The 27823-nt window shown below is 42.5% G+C and overlaps 1 protein-coding gene across 1 annotated transcript; it reads right to left on the bottom strand.

Annotated features, from left to right (window-relative positions):
• Window positions 1-1109: 1109 nt before the first annotated feature.
• Window positions 1110-27823, bottom strand: LOC115805195 (Golgi apparatus protein 1-like). Its single transcript, XM_030765704.1, has 26 exons — window positions 27506-27823; window positions 16391-16420; window positions 15001-15087; window positions 13618-13833; window positions 11830-12033; window positions 11197-11268; window positions 10619-10805; window positions 10280-10494; window positions 9936-10057; window positions 9333-9434; window positions 8452-8635; window positions 7569-7706; window positions 7232-7318; window positions 6928-6990; window positions 6425-6538; window positions 5974-6062; window positions 5470-5587; window positions 4996-5088; window positions 4563-4700; window positions 4180-4303; window positions 3934-4076; window positions 3683-3784; window positions 2587-2694; window positions 1651-1771; window positions 1370-1476; window positions 1110-1284 (listed from the first exon to the last, which is right to left on the bottom strand). The coding sequence occupies exons 1-26, from the start codon at window positions 27821-27823 to the stop codon at window positions 1117-1119; spliced, it is 3450 nt and encodes a 1149-aa protein (XP_030621564.1). The 3' UTR covers window positions 1110-1116.

Here is a 27823-nt window from a genome sequence, read left to right as displayed (position 1 = left end):
GGTCATACTTCTGCTGAAGCAACTTTTGCTCAAACATGCAGAAGTTAGACAAGGAGCTGTCACAATGACTCTGACAAAATCCCATTTATTACAACAACTAATGAACCAGTACAGTGACGTGGAAAAAATATCAGTCAACTTTACAGCACAACTGCTCTTTGACAAAGTCAGTCAACCTCTATGTTCAGCATAATGATCTTATTCATGCAATTTAGGTTGAAGTCCTTGTCTTACTCTGCTGGTCAATTTATTTTCCATAGCTTTTATAGCTCATCTGGTGAGTCATTCTCAACCCCAAAAGCAGTCTCCTGGCAGCAGCCTAGAAAAACATTTGCATCTCAAACAATATCAATTAATCCCAAATACCAAAAAGTGATTAAAACAAACGCACGCACGCACACACACACACACACACACACACACACACACACACACACATACACACACACGCACACACGAACATTAAACGCACATTATAAGAGCTCTAGCTGCATTCCCAGTGGCGATGTCCCATGAGAGGACACCCCTGAATATAAAAGTGAATCCTTACGCCTGGAGTGCTACTGGCTAAGCACAATACTGTCAATAAAGTTGTCATCACAGCCTGAAACGGTTAGAACAAAGCCATGGAAAATGTCATCAGTACTGAGTTGCAGCAAAAATCAAGACAATGTAAGCTCAAAAAAAAAAAAAGATAAGAAAAGAAAAAAAACCAATGCCTCTAGCAGAGGAAACCAGTAAAAAAAAAAAAAAAAAAAGCAGTTTGTTCATGAACAGACTCTTGTTGATATTCATTATGAGAGGAGAAGGACGACCACGGATAGGTCTCAGAAGGTCCCTCAGCACTTGGCATGGACGAGGCCTGTCTGAGAGTGTAGGGTATTAGGATTTGAATGGTCATATTCTAGGGTAGAAGCAGCAGGGCTAGGTGCAGGTGGGTCCCAAAATGGCACTGGCCCACTGATGCTTGGCTGACAGCATCCAAAGTGTGAACTGGGCAGGTGGGAACAACATTGTGGTCTGAACTGGAAGCCAAGCCAAGGAGGGAGGAAGTGTGCAGGAGGGTCTAAGCATTTTTGACAGAGGGTCTGATATGCAGTTGCCCAGTTCCTACTTCTACCTGTCCTTCAGGTCTCTGGTCACCCGCTTGGTAATGCGGCCACACAGTATCCCGATGAGGAAAAGAACACATACGCTGAGTGCAATCATAAACAGGATGTAGTTTTTGGAGGGTGATGTCAGCACTTGCTTGGCCAGATCTGAGAAACCATCAGCTGGGGCCACCTGCAGGAGAGTCACGTGGACAGTCAGACACAAAACACTCCAAAATAACACAGGGGACTGCGTGTTGGCGAGTAAGCATGCGTACCTTAGCTGCATAGCTCCACATTTCGATGCGATCCTGCAGTCTCTTCTTACATTCAGGTTGGAGACGCACACGTTTGTCCTGAAGAGCCTCCATCAGGCAAGACATCTCTAAATGTCATAGACAGACACAGACGGAGCCAACAACAAAAGTCATTATCCCACAAAGCACCAACTCATGATATACTGGAGCAGTGACTCATTAAAATAAAATATTGTTTTGAAGTGGATACTGTTCTAGCCCTCTATAAGGTTTTGGCAAGGAAGGGAGAAGGCTATACTCACGTCTGCCTCGCCCTGGCGTGATGGCCGCACAATGGTGCTTCAGGTCCAGTGCGCAAGCTGTGTGCAAGACTGGGTCCACAAAAATATCTGCTTTACTTTCCTTCAGCATATTAAGCACCTCCTACACAACAAGAGTGGGAGAGAGGGTAAATTACATCATAGGGAACGGTAAGACAAATTGAAGTGTTCAAGTACACTCCTGCTGTGCTCAAAACAGGCAGTTTATGGCTTAGAGAATTTAAGAGAAGAAGGCTACTACTTAAATGAAATATTGCCAAGTACCTCAGGTCTAGAGGCATAACTAAATAAGCACAAGGACTACAGATATTTTGAATCAGAGTGCGCTTATGTCTGATTTTTTCATTCTTTCTTTCTTTTTACACCAATTAATATTGAAAATTAAAAGAGCACTCCCATTAAAATTGAAAAGAGTATTGGTTTGAAGGGCATTTGGTTGAAACGAGTTCATAAGACATTATATTATACTACGCAGTTTTACTAACAGTGTCCTCTAGTGGTGAAGTTAACAATGTCAGTACAAAGGGAAATTTGCTTCTGGGAGGGGAAAAAAAAACAAGTTGTTTAAAGTGACTCTCGGGGAAAATAAGGAGAAACAAAGATTTGCAAATGATTATGCAAAAGTTGGGCGTGTATCATAAGAGATTCTAAAACAAAACTCGATGGTGCAGTAGAGCTATACAGGTTCATATTTGCAGTCTGTTTGTAAAACAGTCTATGCAAAATTCTTTTTTAACCAAATAATTACAACTTATTTAATTTGGAGATTTGAAAAAATTATAAGCCATGAATGCACATTAGAATGTAAAAACTATGTAGTGAAAATGAGAGTTAGTAAATCTTAGTAATTCAACTCACAAGTTGTACAGCACTGTGTGCTGGTAAAAGTAAGAGGGATGTGGGAGACAAGTTTTGTACCTTCTTGCAGGGTTCCTGTTTGAGTTTCAGCAAGTTGCCCTTTAGACACTCTTCCACTTGGCCTGTTTGCTCCTGAGCAGCAGCCTCCTCTGCACACAGCTGTGTAATCTACACACACACACACACACACACACACAGAAATGTAAAGATAGTGCAAAAGTTGTGCTGAAGCCTCAAGTTCACACAAGTAACCCCCTATTTCTTTCATTTTATGCCGTTCCCTACAAATGACAGCCAAGGTCCGTTTTCTTTACTGGCCCATAAAGAGGATGATTCTCATCATTTAGGCTTGATCACTGTGGTGGGGCCAGGGCTCATGGGCTCCATAAATAAAGGGCTCTCGAGGCACAACGTTTCACTGCCGTGCATGTGCTGCACTCCCCAACCCCACTTAACGCAAACGATATTCAGCTGGAGCCTGTCCAAACGTTCATCTCGGAGCCTGATCTACAGCACCGGGCCCCATCAGCAAGGCCATCAGGCTGATTGCAAGTGTCTAGGTGTGCATGACAGTACAAGCTGCGATTAAACGGAGGCAAGTCTGAGAGAAGTGGAGAAAGTGCGAGAGAGCAGGAGGATGATCTAAAAGTGAACGCACGAATGAACGAGACAAGGTAGTGAGAACTTTGGTCACGTAACAATTACACAGCACAAATCCGACATACTTTACATACCCCCACATTCTGTATTAGAGACCAGCTGAGTCTGATCAGAGATTTGGAGTGGATTTGAAAAGTAGTCACCATGGGTCTACCTTACTGCTAGAGAGAAGACTTAGAATGGATTATGCCCTCTAAACAGGGCTGAGTCTTAAAGAAGAGGATTCTGAAGGCTGTAGTTCATCATCTGAGATGAGTTCTCTGCCTCTATTATTTCAGCACACATTTGCCAACATTATTATTTGAGTGCTAATTAAATTTCTACTCTTTTCTGTATTATTTCCCCAGAGACTGACGAAATCCACCAGCAACTGTATGTGTTCTGTGAGTGTGAGAGCGTGTGTGTGTGTGTATGTGTATGTGTGAGTGTGTTTAAGCTGGAGTACTGATGTGTACGCATGTGCTTTCTTTGGGCTGAAGTGTTAGAGTGGACTCACCTCCTCACTGCAGTGAATCTGGAGCTGAGGGTCCAGTCTATAGTCCAAAGCAGACTCCTGTAGAATTACCCTTATCTGGTCCTCACAGTCTGGAGACAGGCGCTTCACACAAATATACAATGACTGATGTGTTCATATTCATTTAACATTAACAAACATTTCCTTAAAGTAGATTGCACAATCATTTTTGCTATTGCTGAGTAAGTACATGCACATGCGTGTGCGATCTGAATATTCCTTTTCTGACATACCTGGTCTGCGTATTTCAGTTTGAGGCAAGATATGACCTGGCCCTCTAGTTCACTGTCGTCGCTAGCTTTATTGAGGATGTTCTGACAAAACTTTGGGATATCTGCCTTACAGGACTTCCGCAACACCGGGTTCAATCTGTAGTCTGAATAATAGAGAGAAATGTAAGCACATACTCTTGACCTCAGGGGCAAGGTCTACTGTGTGTAGCATATCTGTACTTGGAGAGACAGGTAAGTGCTGTGGACCTGTGTTCTGAGTGATCTGTCTCTTTGTAATCATCTGTTTGCATTTAGGATCCATCAGCTCACTGTTCTTGTTCTGCTTCAGACACTGCAGAAAGTTCTTGGCATCAGAGTCTGAGCAGAAACGCTGAGACAGGGATTCAGAAAAGACGACAAGGAGGACAGACAAGAGGGAGAGAGAGAGAGAGAGAGAGAGAGAGAGTTTAAATTCTAGTTACAGGAGCGGATATCTCATGACTGAAATGCTGGGTGAAAAGTCACAGTGGCTTAGTATTTTATCTAATAACGCTGAAATCCCTTATAGTAAACATGGTAAAGGCTGAGAGTGTGAGTCTGTGGAAGAAGAAGAAGATGGATGAGGACATCAACACTTCTCAGACACTGACCTTGATCATCTGTTTGCAGACCCTCATGAGCTGGTAGTCCAGTTCAGGATCCATCATCTCATTCTCTTGCAGCTTAAACACTCTCTGGTGACACACTGTGGTGAGCTGCTTTTTCTTTTCCTTTAAACACTCGATGACCTGAGCGGACATGTAGAGGAGAGGGAGAGGGAAGGAGAGGAACCGGAAGAACGGGCAAGCAAGAGATATAAAAAACGCAGCACAGGAGCATAAAGCACAAATGGAACCGACAGAAACATTAGTCATAGAAGACTTTAATGTATGGTCTAGTCTTGCACAAGAATGCCTTCCAATTTCCTACCATATTTCAAGAAAGAGAAGGCCATGTTCTTGGGAAACATTTCTATACACTAGTACAGACACTGCCTTGATGAAACAGTTGGGTGCAAAGTGAACAAAGTTAGCACAGCTTTACCTGGGCGTTGCCAAATGTAACTGTGGAACAATGCTTGTTGATGTCCTTTCTACACGCCTCAAACACATCAGGCTCCAGACGAATGTCCTCGGACTGAAAGAGAGGCACAATTACAAGGACGGAAAGTGAAAGAGCAGGAAGGATGTGAAAGGATTTTGAGAGAGTAGGTGTTTGAGATCTGTGCCACAGGACAGCAATACTGAGTGCTGCAAATGCGAGACAAAAGAAAGAATACCCATTTACACAATAGCCTATTTACACAATAACCCAATAACCTTAACCTGGCAAACACACACTCGAACACATGTACACTTCACCACTGGATGAGATGTGGTAAACTGACATTGTACATCACTGTGTTGATCTAAGTGTCTTCCTCATCTAGATCTGGAGAAGGCAATCTATCAAAATATAGGAGTTTTTTTTTTTTTCTTCAGAATTTAGTTCTGATGTTCTGAAAGACTAGATGCTCACCATCTCCAGCTCCTCTACCCTCAACTGCTTACGACACTTCAGAGACACCCGCTGCTCCTTCACATCCTGTAGAGTGTCATTCCTCACTGTGGTGCTTAAACAGATCACCACATCCACCCTATTACCCAGAGAGAGAGAGAGAGAGAGACAGACAGACAGACAAAGAGAGGGAGTGTGAAAACAGAGGACAGGGGAGAAATCTTATTTGGGGAAGAAGCATCTGAGTAATGATGAATTTAAGAGGCAAATCAAATCATACATAGTCAGCAAATGGAAAAGTGGCTTGCAGGCCATCAGCGCATGCAGGACAGGACTAAGAGCAGGGCAGGCATGATAACCTATTACCAAGTCCTAACATGGTACTAATGTCTAACCCACCAGGAGCACAAAGGGCAGAGTATCTAAAGTAGAAAATGCCCATGTAAGGTTATTCTGAATCTCTGCACATCACAACCTTGTATGAAGATTCTGAATACTTATGATCAGGGAGAGGAGGGCGCTTACTTCTTCTTAATGTTGGGACACAGCTTGAGGACATCCTCCTTGCAAGCCATCTTGAACTTGTAAGAGAATCTGAAGTCTTTCATTTGAATCTGTGAAACAGGCAGAGTGGCGAGAAGTATAATTTTTTTATTAAATTCACTGCCAGATGATGCTCTCCATGAAAAAGAAGTATCAACTGGTCAAACAAAGATTTGGAAACACGTGCACACATAGAGGGCTATGCTAAGTCACAGTCACAAACAAATAAAGACACACACACACACACACGCCTCAAGCGACTTGTATCACAACCAATCATGTCAACTCGTTCCCCCGTCACACTACATCACATCAGAAAATCACCGCAGCAACAAAATCAACCAACCATGGAAGACTGATCCACCTATGGGGGGGGGTTAACAGAGTTCAGGGATGAGAATGAGTTCACAGGGCCTTTGCCCTGGCAACGTACCAGCTGGAAGTGTGTAACGCCCACAGAACACTTTTCGTTCATCTCCTTCTGGTGCTTATTTTGCACCAAGCACTCCATCAGGTCCCCTGTGTCTATCTGATTATCAGCCACATCCTGATGGGAAAAGAGAGCATGAAAGATGGGGGGAAAAAAAGCGTAACCAAAGAGACACCCTCTGTCTGAAAAAATAGAGCCCTGTATTCAGAGTGTATGGTCAAAACAGAGATACAGTCAGGAAAAACTGCTAGACTGAAACATTTTCCCATATTACCACTGCACGGTTGGATAGAGAGAATTAACTGGTGATGAGCACAATTAGATCAAATCTAAGTCAAACGTATGACAGAACACAGTTACACACTGAAAGTGACACACACAGGTGTATTATTATTATTAGTCGTAGTAGTAGTAGTAGTATTATTATCTAAGGTAAGACCAGAGATAAGGACAGCTAAGGTAAAATGAGGTGACAGCATTTCAAGAGAAGTCAGGCTGACACTCACATGGCAATGTGACTGGATGACTGGGTCACAAGCTCGGATCAGCAAGGCCTCAATTTGTATGTCCTGTCAAACACAGAGTAGAAAGACACACAAAGATTAAAAATTAAAAAAAAATCAACAAAAAAACAAAACATCTTAGCCCAGACTACACGCTACCAAATCTTTTGCTTTTGAAATGAGCTAGCCACGTTCAGGTTCTCTCTCTCAGGAGAGATGTGGTGTCTCTGTCATTTGACCAGTTATGCTCTCGTATATCTGAATATGCAACTGCTAGGTGTCCTATCCAGCTGCTCTCTGTGTGTACCTCAGATTCCAGTTCAGTCAGGTTGCCAACCACATCTCTGCAGTCAGACACCAAATCATCCAGATGGTCTTGGAGACACTCAAGCCCCTGAGACAGAGAGAAGAGAGCTCATCAGTAAAAGATTTATTTCAAGGAGAAAGAAAAAAAAACCCCAGAGAACATGTTGCCTTTCTTACTGAAGCGAACTGATAAAGAACATGACGGTGTTGGGTCAACAGTCGTGTCCCCAATTCATCCAACTGTCGTGAACTTGCACATGTGACCCCATCATGTGTTCTCTGACCCCACTGGCCCTGTTTTCTGGATCTGCCTCTCTGTCAGCTCTGTTTACTCTTACCTGCCCAGTCTCGGTCTTCTCAGTGCACCACTTGCCCAGGTCAGTCATACAGCGTTTCTGCAGCTCAGGGTCCAGCTTCACATCCAGTGCTCTCTGGTGAAGGATCCTCTGAACCTCTACCTTACAGTCCCGAGTAAGCTACAAAACAAAAGAGTACAGTTAGTCAGCATGCAGACACACACACACACACACACACACACACACACACACACACGCACGCACGCACACGCACGCACGCACACGCACACACGCACAAAGTCTCGCCATCTCTGACCTCTAAAGCCTCTTCATTGAGTTTATTGTTATAATAGCAGAAAATCATCATAATTACGTCTCATCGTAATTATCATTTTGGCAAGCGAATTACACACAATTGTATTTTACAATTTTCTGTAATTACTGTAAAATAATCACATGACGGGCAAACTCTTCCATATTACATTTCAGAATTTTTGGGGTTGTTTGTGCTGCAAATCAAAAAAACACCACCATCCTGGACATCATGATCATGTACATTTCCCAGCATAGCAGCTTAAAAAACACTTACATATTCCTCTGGATCAAGCTGTTGAATTCAAAACACAATTAGATAAACTATCACTATCTTCTCTTTGTAACCTATTCAGCTTCACTTTGAACACTAGGTGGGTTTTACACAGATTTGAAAACAAAAGTTTAAATGTATAATTCCTTGTCCCTTCTATGTTACAATGCTATACTGCAAATGTAACCGCCACTAACTTAACCTTTATCATCAATTCACTGTTATACAAAATAAAAACAGAAACATAAAAAATGGACAGATAATACAGAAAAAAATAGTCTCTCACATACTATAATGCATGACAAATCTGGAAAAGCAGATGAAGATTAGGACAATGACCCGGAGGCCTGTATAAGAGAGGAAACTCACCCTTCTGCCCTGCTCCTCTGTGCGGTAGGCATGGCGATAGAGGCAGGAGAACACGGCACCTGGTGGCATCATCTCACTGGTCTCGTTCCAGCCGTGTGTGTGGCACAGCCTCGACGCGTCGTTTTGGCACTTACGGTACAGGACGGGATCCAGTCTGTGAAACATACAGAGATTTAGAATCAAACGCAGGCATTGTACTGGCCACAAACTGTGCAGCAAACAGGGATGGGTTTGTGGTTGTACTGGGCAGGGGATGGAGTACACTATGTGTGGCGAAACAGCCAAACAAAATTTAAATAGTTGCCTGGAAACAGCTTCACAATGTCACTGATATTGAAGTGGCTGCAGATGTACCTGTCACAATACTAGTTAGAGCAGTTAGAGTGGGCAGTCATTCACAATAGCCAATTATACTCAACTGTGGCCTCTAAGCCTGCCAATTAAAAAGTACTTAGGCATAATGGGCTGTGAATTATGTTAGGGGCAGTGGAAAGACTCTTTCCATAGGCTTTACGTGGAAAGCAGAGTAATGCTCCTCATGCTAAAATGATGGGAGAGGTCTTGGAAAAGGTCTCAAATGTGAAGCATAAACCTGAAGCCCTACACAGAGGTCACAGACATTAATCAGTCACAGTGGAGGAGTAACCAGCCAATCGATATGCGTCGGGGTTTCAGTAACCTCTACATACTAAAATTCCCCATTCTTACCACTCAAGAGTTCTTCTTTTCTTTCCTTTCCATATCTATATTTTACAATTTTGGTTCCTGCTATGCCATGAGGATGGATTTCATGAATGAAGCAATGTGTCAGAACATATATATGTAAATCAAAATCAGTGTCTTTCACTCACTTCCAGTCTCTGGAGATGAAGTACTGTAACTCCAGCAGTCTGTGCTCACAGTCCTCCACCATCTTCTCAGTGTACAGGTGCTCCATCAGACAGGAGAGGATCCTATGCAGACACAGGGAAAAAGATAAAAGGATAACTGTAACAGGTGGACTCATCAAAGGGTATAGCTGATTATGACCTCTTCTTTCATGTTCCTCCCTTACCGAGAGAACATGTGAAGTGGACATGTAGCACACAGGCAATAAGTTTGTAACACACACACACACACACACACCGCTTAGCATCTTGCCTTCAACACAACCTCCTCAAGTCTGTCACAAGTCTAGATCACATTACCTGTCTTCTTTAACTACCTGGTTGAGGGATTCTGAAATTTTTCTGTTTCTCTGAAAATGTTTGACTAAGGAATTCACAGTAGTCCATCTCTGTACAAAGCCACAAAAACACAATCTACTGAACTAATTGTGGACCAGTCCACTCTGCCATTAATATGTAAGTAATAGAACTATACTAGGATTATGGTATACGTTCTCTCACTTGCTCTCTCTCTCTCACGTACACACACACGCAAACATACACAACAGAAGGTTTGTGATTACTCACATGGGGTCTCCATTTCGAATGTGTTTGCAGGCAGTCTGGATGACAGACTCACAGGCCTCATTCAAAGCTCGGTCAATCCGATAATCAGCCCCAGGGTCTGCAGACTGGATGAGTGTCTGAAGCTACGGGACACACACAGTACCACTGAACACAAACGTGTGGTATAAGGACATGAGTGAGATGTATAAGATTAAAACTAGCTACAAAACATAGGTCATTAAACCTGTAGCTCAAACCTTACATGGCAAATCTGTAATGTGTAAATCAAGAGGTTTAAGAGACATGTGAGCTTATTCAGTGATTGTGTTCATTTTGTTCTCCGGTGGTTTTTAGCGTGTGCTTACTGCGCTCTGACAGAGGCTATCCACTGTGCCTTTGTCTCCACGGCCCACTCTCATGAGGCAGTGGAGGGTGCGTCCTTTACGGTGCAGGCCGGAGCAGTGAGCCTCAATCTCGCCCCGGCAGTGCAGCACAATCTCAGGACTCAGAGAGAAATCCTCCATCAGCATCCGCCTGTAGTCTAACATCTCCCCCTGACAGTCACCGCTGACTGTACGCCCTGCACACAGACACACAGAGACACACAAACACACACACACACACAGTCATTAACCAAGACAGTCCATGTAGTCGCTGGTAAAGATACGTCAGTAGATCATTAAATCTCGCCCACCCACACACACCTCTGTGCACTGCAGATTCCAGGCAGAGCAGTAGATATGAGAGTCTGGCCTCTCTGGCGCGAGGCATGTTGGTGTCCAAATTACAGCGGTATTTCCTCAGGTCTGTCTTACAGGCTTTGGCCAGAGAGTAACTGACCTTATAGTCCTGAGCAATCAACTTCTGCCTGGTAGTTAGGGCGTCTCTGCACTGTGGACACGAAAGATGCTTATTTGTGATACTGAGACACACAGGCACACACACAGACACAGATACACAAAACTACACACATAGACACACAGACACACACACAGCTAAACACTCAAACACAAACAGTGAGTCTCTGGCCGCAAACATTCCTGTGGGTTTTTTCCAGCTGTGTATGTAGTTGTTAAGTAACCCAAGCCTGTCAGTAGACAGAGTATTGCTTTTTCTCTTTATATGAAAAACTGATCCTACAAACACATGGCATGTCATATAAATCAGACACATATTTTCTGGGTTAAAAACAATACTTCAGTGCAATGCTTCATTAGATCCTAGATAAATCCATTTAGTCTGAATATATTCAGGGCAATGGTTTGATGGGCAGTTTACATACCTTTTCAGACATAGCCTCCTCAAACTTGTGGTTAAACAGACACTTGTAGACCCTTCCCTCTCCAACCTGGGTCTGCAAAAAGCAAAGTTTACCCACAGTGAATTTTCCAATTGGCCAATACTTTTAAGAAAACCACCAGGTTTGTGTAAAGAGTCTTTCTGGCGGTCCACAGGAACACACAAGACATGTCACATATGAGCACCCACACACACTGTCTTCTAATTCTGTCATCCTGGTGTCAGTCTCTCTTTCACAGTGCCCGAGGAGGAGCTGTCAATCCTCTCTCTCAACTCCCCGTGACGCCAGACACACACACACACACACACACACAAATATGCACACAAACTCAAACATGCAGAGATGCACACACACAGACACACAGAGCAGGAAGTAGAATGAGCAAATGATTTATAAAGGAAGAGAAAGGGAGACAAGGCAGACCAACAACTACGCTTGAAAAAGAACCAAAGAAGAGTAACCTAAGATAGATTAGAGAAAAAAAACACTGGTGGAAGGACTGACAAAAGGAGATTAATGTAAGATCGATGCAGAAATCCAGAGTAAAGAGAACATGAAAAATTAAAAGAAAACCTAGAAACTGGGGATGGGGGGGGGGGGGGTTGTATGCTTTACATTTTCACAGAAGCGTTCACGATCGTCTCGACAGGAAAAGTAGAGGTAGCGATCTAAGTGGAAGTCGTCAGCAGACAACTCAGCCACTCGCATAATGGACTTCTTGCAGTCGTCTCTGATTGGATGAGTCTTGTCCTGTTGCTCCGCCTCCCTCACTAATGCCCTCTCCAGACAAGCAATCACCTCACCCTGAGAGTGTAAATCCTGAAAAGGAGAGGGAGAGAGAAAGAGAGGGAAAAAGAGAGAGAGAGAGAACCTCTCTATAGTCTTATCAATAAAGCAAACGAACACAAATGAGAACAGCAGTTTTGTTCAACATTAGAAGACTGTCGCTCAAAAGTCTCCAGGGACAATTTTTAAATCTGTAAAGGACAATCCAGTTTTCTACCATGATACAAAGCAGTGTTTATGAATTCCAGTCTTTAGGACCCACTGATCAGTGCTTGTTAAGAGCAATAAATGCACTCAGCTACTAATTATCAAATACCCACTAGCCTACGCTTTTGCGGGACAAGAGCCAAAAAAAAATGATTGTCCAGCAACTTCCACAAATTGATATTTCGTGACAGTGTTACAGAAACAAAACTGCAATCATAGACCAAACAAAAGTGCTTAGTCTATAGTCTATAATATAGAATACAGGGAGGCCATCAACAACATGGCCCTCACATGATGTCTCAGAAGTAGTACTGAGAAAACCATATCAAGCATATAAATAATAATTCTGCTCATCTCTACAGTTAATCTGGAGAAAATGTGAGTGATTGCGTTTGTCCTTACTACGGTTACCTTATCATTATCTTCCTTTACTCCACTAATGTCAGCTTTATTTCAACCTCATTGATCTTTATTTCACACTTACATTTTCATCTCTTTTTCTTTCTTTTTTCCGTTTATTTTTAGCTAACAACGGGTCAAATTCATTTTCTGGTAATAAGACATTATGTGCTCCAAACAGTACAGAGCATGTTCAGTCTGTGTCACTGTGAAGACACGCTGGATTTTTCTACCACAGCATATCTGTGATCTGTGTAGGAGGATGCAAGGGTGTTTGACTCAGCCTCTCTTATCCTATTGACACAGATAGCCTTCCAGTAAAAGCACTAGGCTATTCAATCACTACACAAGAACCAGTCTTCCATCTACATCAGACAGGTCTCCCACCCAAAACACAACGCAATGAGAAAGATGGAACACCCAACATAGCAGAGAGAGAAACTGAACTGAGACAAAACCACAGGGCTTAAAATCTCATAGCCACAGCCCAGAAAGAATGTCCAAAAAAAAAAAAAAAAGAATTATAAAGCCAGTTTTTCGATTTTCTTCACAGGACGAACGTCTGGGGATATCTTAAATACATTTTGATACCCTATACCTCCCTTGTCGCACACAAAGAACTCAAGCTATGTACACAGAACTGATAAATATGAAGGACTGAATGAATTAATGATGAAAATTACATGTTCTTCAAGCTAGCCATGTAACATGGTACTCTGGAGGGGAACCATGAATGTCTACATTTGTAAAACATCTTATCTGTCATTTAGCGTTGGGGGGGAGGGGGCAAAAAGTTTGTTGTAATTACAGAGATTTTACTGCTGGCAACTGTACCTTAAGGATTCAGCTCTGAATTACACTTAACATCCCTACAAACATAAGGGACGGAACAGTAAGTAAATGCTAAATTCCATCTCGTTTACAGCCGAGCAGAGCAGCTGTTGAGGCAGATGATTTCAGTACGGTGAGATCGGTAATAAATGACACAGACTGGTGCAGATGGAATCTTACTTTCTCTCTCGTGGTGATACTCCCACAGTGCTGCAGGTTGATGTCCTCTCTGCACTTGTCCATAAAGCCACAGATGAGGCGGTAGTCACTGAAGATAATGCTTGTCATCTTAGTGATGTACTGGTAGCACTGGTTCTCCGTGATGTTGCCACGGTGATCCACTAAGCAGGACACCAGATAACCTTTGCCTCTCTCCTCATCTGCACATTCTTTGATCTGTCGAGAAAAACAATGTTATTTCTCCAGAACAGCTTCTTATGAATGAATTAGATGCAGTGCAGAGACGGTGCACACAGCATACGTAACTCAGCTAGTATTCAACATGCAGTGAAGAAAAAGGGCACTGCATGAAGTAATTTACAAAGTCTGTATTTACAAAGTCTGTTCCACATTGTCCTGTCTCCTTTCTGAACTGGCCCTGTAATACCTTACATGTCGTGTAATGCCCACGTGAAGTAATAAATAATGAGAAAGGTGATATGAAAGGGGCAGCTATCACAATAACACTGGCAGGAGTAGAACCATTCAGTGAAGGGAATTCTTGCTTTAAATCACGACCATCTTTGTTTGATTTTTGTTAAATAACACTCTCTGTCAGAAGCAGACTTTATGTGCTCAGTAACCCCCACAGTCTCTTTCTATTAGCATCATTGTGAGAGGCAGCCAAACATACACATCACTGTTAGCTATCAACAACATTGCCTGCGCTGTCCCGTACACAAAGGGAGACTAATGGCAGGGCTGACAGATAGTTACGCTGGTTTATTGAACAGTCTACTGGCTCCTTGCCTTCAAGATAGGCCTCTTTACAGCTTCAGTTTCTCTGCTAATCTCTCTGTGGAGGAGAGATTGTTTTTCTGGGTGTCACTGTCCACTCCCACACTCCTTCTCTCTTTTCTCTCTCGTACACAGCTCCGCATATGTCTCTTGGCTCCGTCTGATCGCAGGAGTGTGTATCGTGGTGCTTCATCGGAGTGTTTCCCTCTCCCAGCACGTGGTGTTTCTTGTATGTGACAAGTGACATGGCCTGAGGAATCCTGGTGTGTGTGTGTGTGTGTGTGTGAGAGAGAGAGGGCTTGTACAGGCCCTGAGCAACATTTTAGCCCCCAGGACTCCGTACAGGGAAGGGCAGTGAGACAGACAACATCAGTGCCAAAGATGTGATGAAAGCATGAGCACTCTTTCATTCCTCAGAGACGAGCATCATAAGGAGGAGTGTGACATTACGTAATCATCAAACCATTAAACCCACACTTTATAAGGGCATTTCCCCTTATCCCACTGCCCCCTCCACACCTTTAAAACCAACACACACATAACCATAACCTCTGACCTATAAACTCGACATTCCTTTGAGATGTAGTGCTTGCACAAAATACTAACCCCTGAGATGGTATTTCGACAGACTTCCTCTGCCACCGACTCAAACTTGGGATCTGTCGTTAGGTTCAGTTTGTAGTTCCACAGCAGCTGGAAGAAACAGACAGAAAAGGACAATCACAAGGAGAGTGAGAACAGCACTGAGCTGGTGATGCTTGAGTGCTGATAAGACATATGTGAGACATATGTAGAGTATGCTAATGAGGCAGTTTAAAGCACTATAATTAGTCTGTCCCTAGACAGTCCAAGAGTCCTTGGGCAGGTTGGAAGTGAGCATTTATGAATAAAAAATAAAAAGAATGAAAGAATGAATCAGAAAAGGGGGATTGCATGATAGTTTGCATGTCCTTTAGCTGGTTTATTGTGGTTAGAGAAAGTAATCTTGTGACTATGAATGTTAGTGCCACCTGAAATCTTCATGTTCATACACTCTTATCACAGTCACTCTCTATATCTATCTTTTTAAAGTGTATGCTGGTACTGAGAACACACATGACTAAAACATCTGTCACAAAGTCTGTGCTTTATGAGCAAGCAGCACAGTCTGGTTTTTGTTTTGTTTTGTTTTTTTCATTTTGGGGGAAAAAAAAAAAAAAACACACTCCCTGGCCGTCATCAAGACGTGGTGACGATATTCAGCTAGTCTTATCACACTACAGGGAGAATAAAAAGCCAGACAAACAGGGGACGCAGAGGACGTCCAGTTCTCTTACCTTATTCTCACTCGTCAAAGACTGAAACCCAGACTACGAATAACTCTGAGCAGTCTTACGAATGACCTCTCTAAGAACCAACTGTTTATTGAATGAGAGACTTTTATTAATACCACTGCTTAGTGAATAATGGTCTTCTCTGAGCTCAAATAAGCCCTCAACACATCCAGAAATATTCAACAGACCAGAATCCCAAAAGGAAAAACAGAGGACTGAAGAGGATGACTCACAACCATCATCCCCGCAGAATCCCATTACCAATCACTGCACATCACCGAGCACGCTGCAAGAGAGCTTAAAAGCCCAGATAGATTAGCATTAGACGCTGCTGAGGTTCACAGTAAAAACATTAGTAAGCCAGAATGTTACTTGTACACTGTTTGACCATCTTTTCCCCACAGATGAATTACACTGGCTCACGATACAGCCTGACTCTTTATGTCTTGGAAAGGACTCTTATTCATTACCTCACAGTCCATCCCCTGACACTACATCATGAGGAAAGACAAGGTCGGGGGATCAAATATGTGGTGGGGTGTGTGCCAGTCACTGTCTCATCTCTCATCTTTTCCTGTCAGTGCCTGAGGTCAGGAGACTGTCAGTACAGGTGGACAAGCGGTACTGCTGGGAGCAGACGTTGATGTTCAGGTAAAATGAAAGGAAAGAACTGGAGTACTTACATGGTTGCAGTCAGCAGATATTTTTGTTTCCTGAAACAAAGAGAGAGAAGAGAGACACACATCAGGTATTTGAAGGTCTCTGTTAAGGAATCGTAAAATCGAAAGAAAAGTTCTATCTCTGCAGACATGAAACAAAAGAGTGAGATTGAGAGACAGAGAGAAAGAGAGGGGAGAGGGAGAGAGGGAGGGAGAGAGAGAGACACACACACAAACAGAGAGAAGCAGGCATGCACACTTCAATGTGTAGCTATACTCCAAGCCCAAACAACCACGCTCATGGTTTTGACACATAAAGCTGTACACTTCTAATCAATTCAAATCAAAGGTCAATAACAGACATAAACCTAATATGAACAGATTATGTAAAATAAAAAAGGAAGAAAAACACAAAAAGATATCCTCTTCAGTCCTCAAGTTTCAAATCTCACTGATGTGAGCATAGTTCACTTTTTCTTTCTGTTTCACATACTTCCCTCACAAACAAACTAAGACAGGTTTGATGCAACAGACATTTAGGAGACATTTGAGGGGCAGCCGGAAACAAACGCCCCTCAGTCCCTTACTGAGCACTCTATGAGTAGTTACATCACCCTTATGTATCCATTATACAAGCAATGAATGACTCATCACGTAGCAGAGATGGTGGATACGCTGCTTATGGGTAACAATGCAAAATGTGGAAGCTTAATGGCTTTCTGTAAACAATACACCGCACTGACCAGGAGAGCACTCCAATGAAACCATAGTAATGGAAGACATACCAATATCGCCGATCTTCCCAACGTCGGATGCTATGCAGCAGAATCTGAACTAAATCATCCCGCGGTTTAAGATAATTAGCATCTCTTATGTCTTTCAGGCTTGCCACATGCATGCACCTGAGAACACAAGTGTGCAGGGGAAAACAGACACTGTAACCTCCATATGAAATATGGGATGACGCAAACTGTCTCCATGTGAGGAGAAGAGGAGGACAAATTATCCTCGGTGTTTAATTGATCTCATCGCAGCAAACTTGTCTCGCACGAAATTACTGCCAGAATCATTCACGCAGGAAGCTCGGCGCGGTTGGTATGTGTATGTGCAAATACAGCCAGCAGATCTCAGAGTGATTCACAAGCAATTAAATACATCTGCAGCCTGAGACTGAGTGAACACGGCGAAGACACAAGGTCACGCCGAATAAGAAATACAGTGTGAGTCACACATAAGATCTTTCAACGAATTTACACACAGCTATAGAGCCGTGAAAAGGGAGACATATGAAAGTGGTCAAAACCAATACTACTTGCACAAGGTTAAAACATAAGAGCCAGTCAACTACTTGAGGTACACAGAGAAGGGGGAAAAATGCAAGGTTATAGAACTGTAAGGCAAGGAAACATGAAGAGGTTTTCATTAAGTATAATATATCATTAAAACCAGCAGTCTCAAAAGCCAAACAGACTCCTGGTACCTCAAATGGGGAAAAATTGAGCCCTGCCAGATGCAGACGCACTTCAAATAGAACACGTCAGGCTGCCAATAACAGACTGCCATACCAGCATAGCAACCACACCCATGTCCAGTTTTTCCAGAGCTCATATCACAGGGCGCCACTCAGCCATGAAAGAGCACAGATTAACCTCCTTCATTTGTTGCAGAAAAATGAAAATGACCAACAATAGCCTTTGAAGAAATCTGCTTAAATAATGCCCTGATCTCTGTTAATGAAGATCTAGAAAAAGAAGCATTTGAGGGTAGTGTTAAAAAAAAAAAAAAAAAAAGACCTGAAGTAATGGGGAAGGTGACCAGAGATGACGAGGAAGATTTTGGGTGTAAATGTGATAAACTACAGCTCTGGCTGAGCAGATCTTACATTCCATTACCCCAGTCTCATACAGGTTTCTTTACCTCAGTACACCACAATTCAACTGTCCTAAAGCTTAACCTCCTGCATAAACATGAGCTTGTGCATTCACGTCCACGCACGCACGCACGCTTCCACACACACACACACACACACACAAAATGCAGCAGGTCAAGGAGAGCACATCACCCCACTTAACTGATATATGCACGAGCCACAGGCCTTCAAAGATGGTGACCAGTGTTTTAGCCTTCGTGCTTAAAATATTGCCAAGTTCAAATGATGATCATAAACGAAGCAAAGGAATCGTCTTCAGTCATGAAACCACTGACAGTCAGCCAACTAAATCCCTGTTCAGAAAGCTCCAGGGTTTTGCTACACCCTTCTCAAACAAACTTCCTATGGAGAAAAACAGTTTGCGGTCTATGTGATCCTGGCAAACCACTGTGGCAACAGTAAGTCCTTTGTGCTTTGTTGTTACCTGATTTAGACTACACCAATATCTCACAGCACAAAAGATTCAGTTCGAATCAAGATTCACTGAGTCAACTATTAAACTGGATACTGCCAAGCAGGAAGTTTTGCAAACAGATTATTCAGATTATCTTTCTGAAGACTCTCGAGACAGTCCCTGTATGAATGGTACTAAAATATAGATGTATACAGATATATTTACAGCCAATATACTTCGCATCCTACTGAAATGCAATCCTCCCCATTCATTTTGAAGTTCAGTGGAGCTTAACTACAGACAGCTGCTGGCACAGATGTAGTCTTCAGAGCTCGGGTCATATGCTAAAATAGCTCTACAGATATTTCTGCTTTTAGTATCCACCCCACATCCACCACAGATACAATGACTCAGCTTGCGAGTCAAAACATGCGTTAACCATAGACATTAATAAGAGAATCTGCATGAGCAGATAGGCAAAAAAAACGTGGACCTGAATTCCTTTTACATTTTACAAACGGAAAACTGGAGCTGAACTGAGGCCTCACAACTATACAAAAGGTTTGTCTGATCTATCATCACACAGACAAGTGATTTTCAACACCCACCATCTCAGACTGATCGCAAATGACTTGTATGAGATAGATGAGCAGTGGCATTACTTAATGTAATTATAATTTCATGTGTAAAACATACAGCTAACTCGTTCCACGCTGATCACATAGAAATCACAATATATTCAGTAAAAACAGTTTCTAACATCTAACTTGTCCCAGACTCCTCCCTTAACAATGACTAGGACTATAATGATGGGACCTTGGCCAGTGTAGAGTTCACTGTCCTCTGTCATGCTTCAGATCCTAACCGCCATTCTCAAGAGCTTAGTCACACGACTGCCACTAGGTACTACACAAAGGGCAGAGAAGATAAACAGTTAGGTCTACAAGCGTGAGCTGACAAGAAATATAGAATTGACACCTTGTGCAAATCATATACCATGCATGTATGATACCATATATCATTTTCAGTCCACCAACTTAAGATTCCCTACAGGAGGACTGAGTACAGGGAAATCAAATTCATCAAAGCTTTTAATGACCGTCTTAGCCTTCTGCTTCCTGACTCCTGTTTAATCCTAGTTTCCCCTAACTGCCAGTGACTACTGAGTTTAATCAATGATTACATTGATGATTATGCCTTGCAGAAAGGTCATACACATGCGATGCCAAACAGCTGAGGATCCACCACCACTGACCTGTCTGATGTAGCATGTTATAGAACATTTTACAGAGAACTGCAAAACACTGAAGAGCCAAGGGACAGCAGTGGCATATTGTCATGCCATTAAAGTATGATGTACAGAAAAGTTGCTTATTCCCTCAGGAAGAATAATATTACGCAGGTTTCTAGATCCTTCTGAGCTAGTACCATCTGTTAGTGTGGGCGGGCACACCTCCAGCAGACGGTGAGTGCTGCTCCCCATGCCAGCACAGACTTACGCGGGGACACCTTAGACGGGACAGGTTTCACAGTACACTCAGACGAAAGGCCAAAAGTCCGTCCACAGCTGCTCAGCAGAAAAAAGGATTCTCTCTCTTCTCTCTTTGTTTTACATCGCTGTGAATTTTCCCCATACACATCCCGGGCGACCAGTTAATTCCTTGTGGCAAACCAAGAAACACAAACAGAAGGAGGACTTGTACATCTATGTGGCTGAAGTGTCAGCGTCTGTTGCTGAAATACAGACCAAGCCGTGCATTCTCTCATTTTCTGCCGCACTCACCAAGTGCTTTTTCCATTGTTTAAATGGTCTTGCTTTCTTAATGTAAGTTACTTAATGTAAGTTACCCACATGCCTCTCATAACTCAGTAACTCCTTCATTAGCAAGGTCCTTGTGTATGTGGAGCTATGACAGCATACAGACCAAATTCAATAAAGAGTGGGTGCGAGAGACAGCATTAATGAAAGCAGATAAGAGGTGGCAGTTAAAGAAATACAAAGACTTGGAATGAAGACAGAGTACAGGCAAATAATACCCCTGTGATTTTGAAATGACAAACACAACAGATACAGAGAAACAGATGCAGACATAAAAACAGCACCTCGACAATACATGCAATATCGACATCTGCTCGATTCATTTACTACCTTGGTGGACCGTTCACTCCTGTCAGTCGTTTTAACATGCTGCTGCTGTCAGAGAGCATTTAACAAACAGACAAATGCACGACTGATGATCATGACAACGGCATTTCTAAATGAACAGACTCCAATATTGTTTTATTTCCTCTGCAGTTTCTCTCAGCTGCTGCTGTGTCTCCATGTAGCCTATAGTTGCCATATTAGGGCCGAGATTGAGGTCCTGGTATTGTCCCTAACCGCATAAAGGCATGAAAACATGTGGAGGCATCAGCACAGCTATCTGCCGTCTGTAAACTGAGAATGAAGAATGCAAGCCCAGCACTCCGTTACAGCAAATAAACTTGTCTGACCTCTTCACAACACAAAATTGTTTTGTCTGCCACTGGCATGCTTTGGCTGCCTATACCATTACCAAACAATGAGCTACACAGGGAAAGGACGGTGGGTTTTTCACGCCCATACTGTTCTGCTCACCAGAAAACCAACAAATTGGCAACTATGTGTATGTAGCAAAGGTGTGAATAATACAAGAAAAGAGAGTCAGGAATAAGACTAGACTCCTGTTTGATGCACTGAAGCATACAGCTGGAAGATTGGACTTTCCACTTCAGATACAATTACGTGACTTATAACACTGCATTTCAATAAAGGTTTCAGTCAAACCTTACACATGTTAGCAAAAGACAGGTTTGTTTCTCCCACAGTCCGAGTAAAGAGGAGCATGACACTGATATCTACTCTACAGAAGAGAAAGCAGAGAAAACCAGACGGAGATTGCACTCAGAGGCAGAAGCCAAGATATATCTGATCATGACTGAAGTCATTCTGACTTCATACAGAAGAGTAGCCATGGCACAAGGACAGGGGGAAGAGGCCTGATCAATGCAGGCTGGGAAAAGTCATAGTGCTGCTGGGAGAGATGATGTGATGTCTCTGCTGAGCATTTTCTTTGTCATTGCTGAGGAAACAGAATATTCGTCCCATAGAGACGTAATTGTTAGATCCTCCCAAAAGAAAAACAAACCAAAACACCATTTAGGTTAGTTGTACTCTGAGGATCTCTATCTCCACTACAATGAGGGACGGTAACACTTCTGTCCACTTTTACACTCCCAGCTCTAATTAAAAGTCCGTTCTAGTGTCGAGGTCAAAAATCTGACTCCACGGTGATCACTCCTCCTGGCTAAGGGAGCTGAATCGGCCAGAGCATACTTATCCAGAAGTTTCCAACAATACCTGTGTTTTTTAATATGCAAAACAATACAAGCTACAATGGATATCTGATTTTTTTTAATAGGATTCTGATTTACCCATTATATTTTTCTAATGAGACAAAACGTGTATGACATTTCAGTTCTGGTCTGGGTGTCAACATATCCAGGAACTGTTATTAAAACTTCAATGTTTGTAAGAGCACTTTGAAAGTTAACAGTACTCAAGTTTTTTTTTTTTTTATCCACCCCCAAGGAACATGTCCTCATCACAGGTGGCAGATCTAAGGATGAAGCCATCATATCCTGTCATAGTATGAGATATCTCTGTATCCTTCACCACACAAACTACAGGGACATCAAATTAGGCTAATTCAAATTATGAGCCGCTGTTTCTCAACCAACTCCTTATGGACCAGATGCTGTCTCATAGATTTGTCACAACCAATTTCACATATTGGTTTGTTCATTAAGCCTGTAACTTTCAGAAGAGAAGAGCTATTTCAAAGTTAAACAAATCTGTGAAAGAATTAGTGTTGCACAAGATATGGGTTGAGAGGATAATGAGAAGTACTGATAGACTGAGTTACATCTCAGATGGAAGCAATCTAAGGACAAAATATCTTTAGTAACAGGGCAAAAGAGAGAGCTGAATCGAGGCATATCTTTTAATTGCAACATAGCGCAGGTCTTCCAAAACAGCACAACAGTTTTTTTTTTTATGGTAACTCACTCTGTCTTCATAAGGTTTAGCCGTTGTCTGCAGATATTAAGATGGATTTTCAGTTTGAGAAAGAGCAGAGCACAGACAGGCTTCATAATACTATTCATCCTTGAGTGCAAGGATGAAACCCTGTGACAAGAGGACAGTAAAGATATTAAAAGTGTGACTGTATTTCCAGTGTTCAGATATTCTACCCTGTGCTCTGTCTGAAATGGCGACATTGAAACTTGATTGACTTAAAGGGGTGTGACTCCATCATGCATTCACACTTGTGAGACAATGACCACGTTGTTAAATAGATTACAGATGTCCAAAAACAGTCATTTATTTCCAGAAAAAAATACACACTCTTTTTCTTATCTAACTACCAGAACATGCTGTTTTCCTTGTTCATAACTTGCATATTCAGGATTCCTTCGCCCATGGTCATGATTTTTCAGTGCTCTGATCACCATTTGTAGATAAGATCATCCCTTTTGCATGACAATGCTAGCTACGAGGGCGCCCATGTCATGTGGTAAATGGTCCAAATGTCAGAAGATAACTAGGCCTAAAGCAAATGTCTCTGGGCTGGATGCCCCCCTTCTCCAGTGTGAACATTTAGATTTGTTTCTGTCAGGTTGACAGAAGAGCTTTCTCTGAAGTTTATTTGGCCAGACTCAATTAAGAGAGCACGCTACCAATTTATCTAGACATGTATGCAATAGTCTTACAAGTGAGTTAACCAAGTTCTCCATGTTAATCCATCACCTTCACATTTAGGCTAAAACCTGTCCCCACAATCCTAGTGTTTCCTGTAATTATAAACTTGCAGACATTCAAAAATCTTATGGGCACAACATTTGAACAAACCCAGCGTCGGCTATTCCTTCAAGTACCTGTAGACTTCAGTAGCTTACTCAAACAACAAAATTAAAATAACACTTCTGTGGGAGTGAGAACGTGAAACAAAAGCAAGCAATAACAGATAAAAATAGGTTCCAACTATAACACCTCTGCACTCAAAGGAATCCTGTCATCACGAGAACGGATCCTGTGGCTGCACTCACGCATATTAGACAGCTCTTTAGAATTCATTTTGGTGTAAGCAGGAAGACATTCACATCTGTAAGCTGTGATCTCTTCCAGGTTGTCAGAAATGACATTTCAGGCCATGAATAACTCAAGCAACTAAACTCATCTCCCTGTCACCAGGTTACTATAAATCATTCACTACAATCCAGATTTTACACCTGTTCATAATCCAAACAGCTCAACAGATACAAGCTCTTTGTTGTCACATAAAGCTTTTATGTTTCTCATTAGCAAAGACTGACACTTAAAAGGAACTGTAAGACGTCTGAGCTGTTTTTCTATTCATTTTCTCTCTGTGTCTTAGCGGGAAGCACACTCTAGTAACAGCTACCTGAATATCCTAATGTCCATTTTATGCCAGTTCAGAGGCCGTGTACTCAACTTTGCTCCGCACTCCTGTTAATAAAACATTGAGGCATGTTACAAAGTAATCTCTTAAACAATAAACACCCAGGAAAGCGCTTCTGACCAATGGTGTTGAAAGTGACTTTGTCCAAGCTTCAAAAGAACAGTGGTTTGCACCATTTGGTTAGGCTGCAACCCTTTGGCAAGATAAAATCTACAGCCCTGTTGTTATCCTTCTTCTCCAACACGAGGTGCTCTGCAGATAACATGGTCCTTAGGGCCTTCACCAGTCAGACGTCAGGCTGCACAAGGAGCTATCCGTACTGCAAGCCCAGAATGATGACACATCGTCATCTTCCTCTGCCACAAGCAAGCACATTAAGCCAACCCAGAGCTCAAGTCAGAGTGGCACAGGTCAGTTCCACTTCATCTCAAATGCATTATAGCAGCACAGTGACTCTGCCACAATAACTAACAGGATTACACATGCAGGCAGGCAAACCTGGCAATAACAACACTACCACATCCAGCACATAAAGGACAAGCTGTGCTGTGCAGTTTAAACCATGAGAAAGAGGTCAGATTCTAGGGTCCACACCTCTTACTAATCCAAAAAGGCAAGAACTGCGAACCATCAGACGGGCTTAGCTGTTTCGACAGCAGTGTTTCCACACTTAAACGTCGCACCGCTTCTCTTCAAACTACATCAGCCACTGACTAAAAACTAAGCCATTTTAATTTTTTTTTTTTCTCACAAGCTTATCTTTGTCTGTCCCTCTCACACTCTACATCGGGGCGAGACACTCATCAAAACCAGGCTGTCCTTCAGGAGCTCCTCTCTGCATCAGTCACGCTCAGAGCTTTGTTTACAGCAATCCCTCTACGCGGTCCTACTCATAGTGGAACCTGCTAAAAATGCAAATGAAAGTGAAAGACAGTGACATGCTGCAGCTGAGCCTACCATGGACATGGAGTCTGTGGGGATGGAGGGTCCTGCCTTGGGGAAATAAGAAGGGAAGATTTATGGGCACCATTTCCCTCTTATGAAGGCCACAGCTGTTACAGAGCTTGAGCAAAGTAATTATACCAAGAATTATTTACTAAGGGTCATGTAGCAAAAAAACCACTAGTCAGTTTATTAAGAGTCCACCAACTGTAAAAGCCTGCATCAATAGCTAAAACGAAGAAAAAAAAAACTGATGAAAAACTGCACACTTCTGCAGAGCTGTTGTTTTTTCCATGTTGTCAGTGATATTAACTCTCTGTTGTTGAATGTGTTACAAAGTAACACCCAGATATGTCAGTTGACCCTGGTCTAGGGTGAAGATTTTCACAGCAAATTCATACACACCCACAAACCGACAACAAACTGCAACAAAATGTTTATTGCTCATCACTACAGATTTAGCCATCCAGTGCTAAGCAAAACACACCAAAAGCACAGTGGAAAGGCAGCCTACCTGAAGTATTTAAAAAAAAGATATACTCATTTTAGTCATCTAAGCAAGACTGCTGTGAACACAAAAACTGATCCTGTGCAGTCTGAGCCTTAACAACAGAGAGAGAAGGAGAAGAGGAACACACTTAAACTTCACAAGAGGATGATCAACGTAATCTCACATTTCTAAGTTTAAGAACAAAAGAACGACTGGGCTCTTATAAGACTGTTTTAAGATGAAAGGCACATCTAATTGTAAGGCAGTGTTGAAAGATAAATTGGACTCACTAAATGGGCGCAGGGCTCATCAGCACTCATAATAACCCTCTTTCTGACAGACTTCCATCTGAAGAAGTCCCTTTGGTGCAGAAATCAGTTATCCCAGGGTCAAGAGAAAGCCCTTGTTTCCGTACTAATGAGCAGCATGACCCACTGAATTACTGGGGGGTGGGGGTGGAGATGCTGTGTCATTTTGGTGAAACAGGCTGGTTTTACACCCATGTGAGTTTAAACTTGTGACCATAATGGGTTGGACAGACTTAGACTAGACTTCCCTCCTTAGGTTTGTCTTACAAAAACAAACGTGATCGCCAAATCAGGCTGCAGAAGAGATGAAAATAAAACTTCTTTGGTGAGAGACAAACAGACAGAGAGTCCAAGGGAAAGTGGTTCAGAGGCAAATGAGGGAAAGATTCCTCTTCAGCCACGAAAGATAAAAAAAAAAAATTCCATCCATTTCTTTCCATGCCCACAGACAGACAAACTTACAATGCCACTTAAGGAAATGCTTTTGGCCAGAACCAAGACAACACACTGGAGACCACAGGAAGAACAAGCAGTGAGAAACACAAGCAAGCCCTTTCCTCTCACCCACAATCAGAGCCCCAAGTAACACACAGAGCAGATGTAACTCAGCTAGGTCAGGAGACTTTAAAAACAAGAGGAGGACAGGAGAATAATCTGAGAAAAGGGGGTGTGCAATCACTCAATGCACCACAAAGTCATTCAGGGAGCCTTCTGTTTCACTAATATGCCCAGGGGGGCAGCTGAGGAGAAAAAAAATTCTTTCACCAGTGAACAGAGTAGAATGTATATGGTCACAGTAGAAATGAATGGATATGAAGACAGAGTGTCACAGTAACAAGAGGGCAGTTGCCCAAACAAACGACATAAAGCTCACACCATGTGACTACAATATACGTTTAACTAAAGAATGTCTGACACTGCGCCTAGCCAACAAATTTGTGCATCACTGTCGAGATTACCTCAGCAGTTTCAGATAACCAAATTATATATGGGGTTAGTTATCTAAACAAACTGCAGTTACAATTCTAAGAAGGCAAACACCTTTAAAAAATGCAAGTTTAATTTTCTAGTTCACTGATGTCCAAACACTATCAACAACACTGGCACGGACAATTTCAACCAACTGTCTAACCACCTAACTTAACGCTCAGAGCAGATGTGGCGTTCCGGTTCACGGTTCACCAGAAAAATGCTGAAATAACTAAGTAGTAAGCTGTTGTAAGGAGAGCAGAGTAAGTTAGCTCGCTTCGAGGCTGGCGAGTCGGTCCACAGGCTGCAGCTGCGCCAGTTGGACTGGAGCGAACGCAGTTTTAAAGATGAGGCTAACATTTCGTGGATCCGTCTCATAACGTTGGTCCAATTAATGCCACACATGATGTTGCAGTGATTTAAAAATGATATAAAATGTACAGTTATCTAACTAAGCTCAGCTGAGAACGCCACAGGACCAATCAAAGTAACTGTATATTGTATGTTTAAATTGTAAGAGTTATTGTGTTTGCTAGCTATTTGTATAATTTTTGCAAGACATGAGGCACGCCCAAATCATGTTACAGACTGCCTGGATTCCTCACCTCCTTTCTGTCTTGTAGGCATTCCAGCACAGCCAAATTGTTGTTCCAGGTGTGTTTCGGACAAAGCCGGGTCAGGTCCTCCCGGCAGGCCTCCTCTTCGGACAGCTTCCAACCGGTCGCCCTCCTGGGCTGCGAGGCCGCTGGAGCACCACCGTTATTTCCAGGGTTTGGCGCTCCAACTCTTAAAGGATGGTTAATACCAAAAGCCGGTGGAGGAAAATTTCCATTGCTCTGTGATTTAAGTCCTTGAATGCTATATGCGTATAAAGACAAAGACATTACCAGCAGGGGCAGCTGAACACGTCGACAAACCGCCAT

Source organism: Chanos chanos, chromosome 2 (assembly GCF_902362185.1).
Source record: "Chanos chanos chromosome 2, fChaCha1.1, whole genome shotgun sequence".
NCBI classification, from domain to species: Eukaryota; Metazoa; Chordata; class Actinopteri; order Gonorynchiformes; family Chanidae; genus Chanos; species Chanos chanos.
Note: the sequence above shows the minus strand (reverse complement) of the source record. Positions and strands in the feature narration are given on the sequence as shown.

Excerpts from the sequence above, each read along its gene's own strand:
- LOC115805195 (XM_030765704.1), bottom strand. The coding sequence starts at position 27,823 with ATGGCGGTTTGTCGACGTGTTCAGCTGCCCCTGCTGGTAATGTCTTTG. Across the intron at positions 13,834-15,000 it reads GTCGAAATACCATCTCAGGG|ATCAAAGAATGTGCAGATGA; the intron begins GTTAGTATTTTG and ends TTTTCTCGACAG. Across the intron at positions 12,034-13,617 it reads GTATCACCACGAGAGAGAAA|GATTTACACTCTCAGGGTGA; the intron begins GTAAGATTCCAT and ends TCTCCTTTTCAG.